The following is a 2659-nucleotide window of genomic DNA, read 5'->3' as shown; positions in this document are numbered from 1 at the left end:
ACGACATTCGTAAGAACTATATATTCCAATGCAGAGAATTCTGTACACGAGTCTTTTTACTTTTCACTTAATTGAGATGAGCTTATGGCGGGAACCATTAGTCTTGTTCACAGGCAAGACAGTCTCAAGAACATTTTGCAATAACTTTCTTACTGCAGAGTTTTTAATATCTTAACAGTGATTTGTTCTCTTCGAAACACATGGTACGACAACGAGATCCAGAATCCAGAGGATTCTATTCACGTATCTTTTTACTTCATTTAGATGAGCTTATGACAGGAACTATTAGTCTGTTCACATGAACTCTAGAACTTTATGCATAAACTTTCTAACAGCAGAGTTTTTAATATCGCTAATGGGAGTGCGATAGGAGTGTTGTCCAACAGAAATCGGGCCGTAAGAACTTATTGCCTTTCATACTTCTTTATGTGGACCAATACTTATTTTCAACACTAATTTCTTTTTAACCATTGGTTCTAATCATGTTTCGAATTACCCAATGCTGATAAAGTGTAATGTGGATCCGTGGTACTGATGGCTAGACAGAATTTCGAATGGAAAACTTATCAGTATTATTATAATACATAATTTAAAATAATGCTTTGAACATAAAAAAATTTTGTGTTAACCATACTAATAACTAGTTCTAAAACCGTTACCCATAACAGATCTCCTTAACTAAACGAGTTTTATTGAGAGCGGCTGTAAATACATGCATACATGCGTTGTGGGCTGAAATCAAAAGAAAGAATATTAAACAATCGATAGTTCTCTGCAGAACCAAAAATAAACTATTTTCAGAGTAATATTGAAAAATAAACTGTAGTTTTATTGTACTTTCAAGTTCAAGAAACTTTAATGGATTGATTTTAGAAGCTGTCTGTCGGGTTCGTTAGTTAGTTCAATATGTTTCTTGATTAGTATGTATGACAGCAAGTGGCTGTCGCTATTAGGTGGCTGGCTAACAGACTATTATGTGAAAAAGTGAGAGTGTATCCATAAGATACTTTTTTTCTCGATGCTTATTATTATTTTTTTGTCGTTTTCTTTTGTTTTCGGTTTATTAGTTTAGTGTGTCTTGGAGGTTCGTTAAGTGAAGATCAATTTTTGTTATTTGTAAATATATTATTTCATCAATTAAAAATGAAATTATTAATTGCCCTATCAATATTCATAGCAGTTAATTTAAGTGTAGCCGATTTAAATGTTATCCAACAAGAAAATACTCAACAAAATACACAATTGCGTAAGTTTAATTAAGCTTTAAATGTTTCTCAATCTTTGCGATCTCTATTAGATATGGTTCACACTAGGAAACTTTTTTTGGAAAACTTTTGATTTTTGTGTGTGAGTAAAAGAGAAAGAAATAACAACCATCTCTTTCTCCAACACACAAAATCAAAAGTTTCACAACAAAAGTTTCCTAGTGTGAACCAGGTCTTACCAATGCTTCTTATAATTACAGCATCCAATGGCGTAGCCGTAGATGAAGTTGTAGTCGAATCTTCATTGTACATTAAGCCCAAACAACAACGCCCTCAATTGCGTCGTGTACGTAGATCCATTTTTGATAATTTCAATCTTAAATCTTTGATTGAACATAAACGCGTTAAACGTCAATTTAATGAATACAGTCAATCTCAAGCTGCTGCTAATGCTGCTGCTCAGCAGAACTATAACAATCTCTTTGGTTTCGGCAACTCTGCTGCCAATGCTCAGTCACAGGCTTTTAACTCTCAAGGACCTTTAGGTGGTTTTGGTGCATCGGCTGCCGGTACTCTTACTCAGGCTACGAATGGAAATAAATTTGGTGTTCAAAATTCAGCCGGTGCTTCGCATGCTTTAACATTTAATTTGCCCAATGGTCAGTCGGTGAACTTTGCTTCAACCAATAATTTTGCAAATGCTCCCGGTGGCAATAGTGCCAACAGTCGTGGTAGTGCTGTATCGGTTAATCGAATTTAATTATGTTGAATTTTAAACTGTGTTTAAATTTGGTACTTAATAAAGATTATTTTAATTAAAAAAAACTGTAATAAATATTATAAATTTTGCTTGTCCAATTTAGGCCGATTTTTAAAGAATCACGAGCCAAAAGAAATTTTCAATTTTACTTACAATTTACTTGTTATTTCATCAACAACTGGATAAAATTTGCATTTAGTTTAAATTCAAATAACGGGTTTGTTATTTACGTTATTAATTGGATTTAAATCGTTTAACGACCGTGCATTAGTTATTATTCTTTTGTTGTGTGTACGAAAAACATAAAAACTTCTGCTAATTATTGTTTTTATACCCTACACCACTATAGTGGGGAGGGTATTATACGTTTGTGCTGATGTTTGTAACATACAAAAATATTGGTCCAATACCCACCGATTGATTCAGAATCATTTTTTGAGTCGATTAAGACATGTCCGTCCGTCTGTCCGGCTGGCTGGCTGTCCATGTAAACCGCGTGCGCAAGGTACAGGCCACAATTTTCAAGATAATTTGATGAAATTTGGACCAAGCATGTTTTTTGGCACAAGAACGAAGCCTATTGTAAATGGCTGAAATCGGTCCATTATTTCACCTAGCCCCCATACAACCGTACCTCCCGATTTGAACTTTTTATGCCATAATTACGTCAAATATTCTATTATCTCTCTAAAAA

The 2659-nt window shown here is 33.9% G+C and overlaps 1 protein-coding gene across 1 annotated transcript; it reads left to right on the top strand.

Moving 5' to 3' along the window:
• The first annotated feature begins 907 nt into the window (after positions 1-907).
• On the top strand, positions 908-2030 carry LOC111687656. Its single transcript, XM_023450111.2, has 3 exons — positions 908-984; positions 1068-1246; positions 1466-2030. The coding sequence occupies exons 1-3, from the start codon at positions 923-925 to the stop codon at positions 1963-1965; spliced, it is 741 nt and encodes a 246-aa protein (XP_023305879.2). The 5' UTR covers positions 908-922; the 3' UTR covers positions 1966-2030.
• The last annotated feature ends 629 nt before the right edge of the window (positions 2031-2659 follow it).

This window comes from Lucilia cuprina, chromosome 5 (genome assembly GCF_022045245.1).
Source record: "Lucilia cuprina isolate Lc7/37 chromosome 5, ASM2204524v1, whole genome shotgun sequence".
NCBI lineage: Eukaryota > Metazoa > Arthropoda > Insecta > Diptera > Calliphoridae > Lucilia > Lucilia cuprina.
Note: the sequence above shows the minus strand (reverse complement) of the source record. Positions and strands in the feature narration are given on the sequence as shown.

Bases quoted from the DNA above. Each gene is read 5' to 3' on its own strand.
- LOC111687656 (XM_023450111.2), top strand. From the start codon at position 923: ATGTATGACAGCAAGTGGCTGTCGCTATTAGGTGGCTGGCTAACAGAC. The intron at 985-1,067 runs GTGAGAGTGTAT...TCGGTTTATTAG, and splicing joins ACAGACTATTATGTGAAAAA to TTTAGTGTGTCTTGGAGGTT. The intron at 1,247-1,465 runs GTAAGTTTAATT...TTATAATTACAG, and splicing joins TCAACAAAATACACAATTGC to CATCCAATGGCGTAGCCGTA.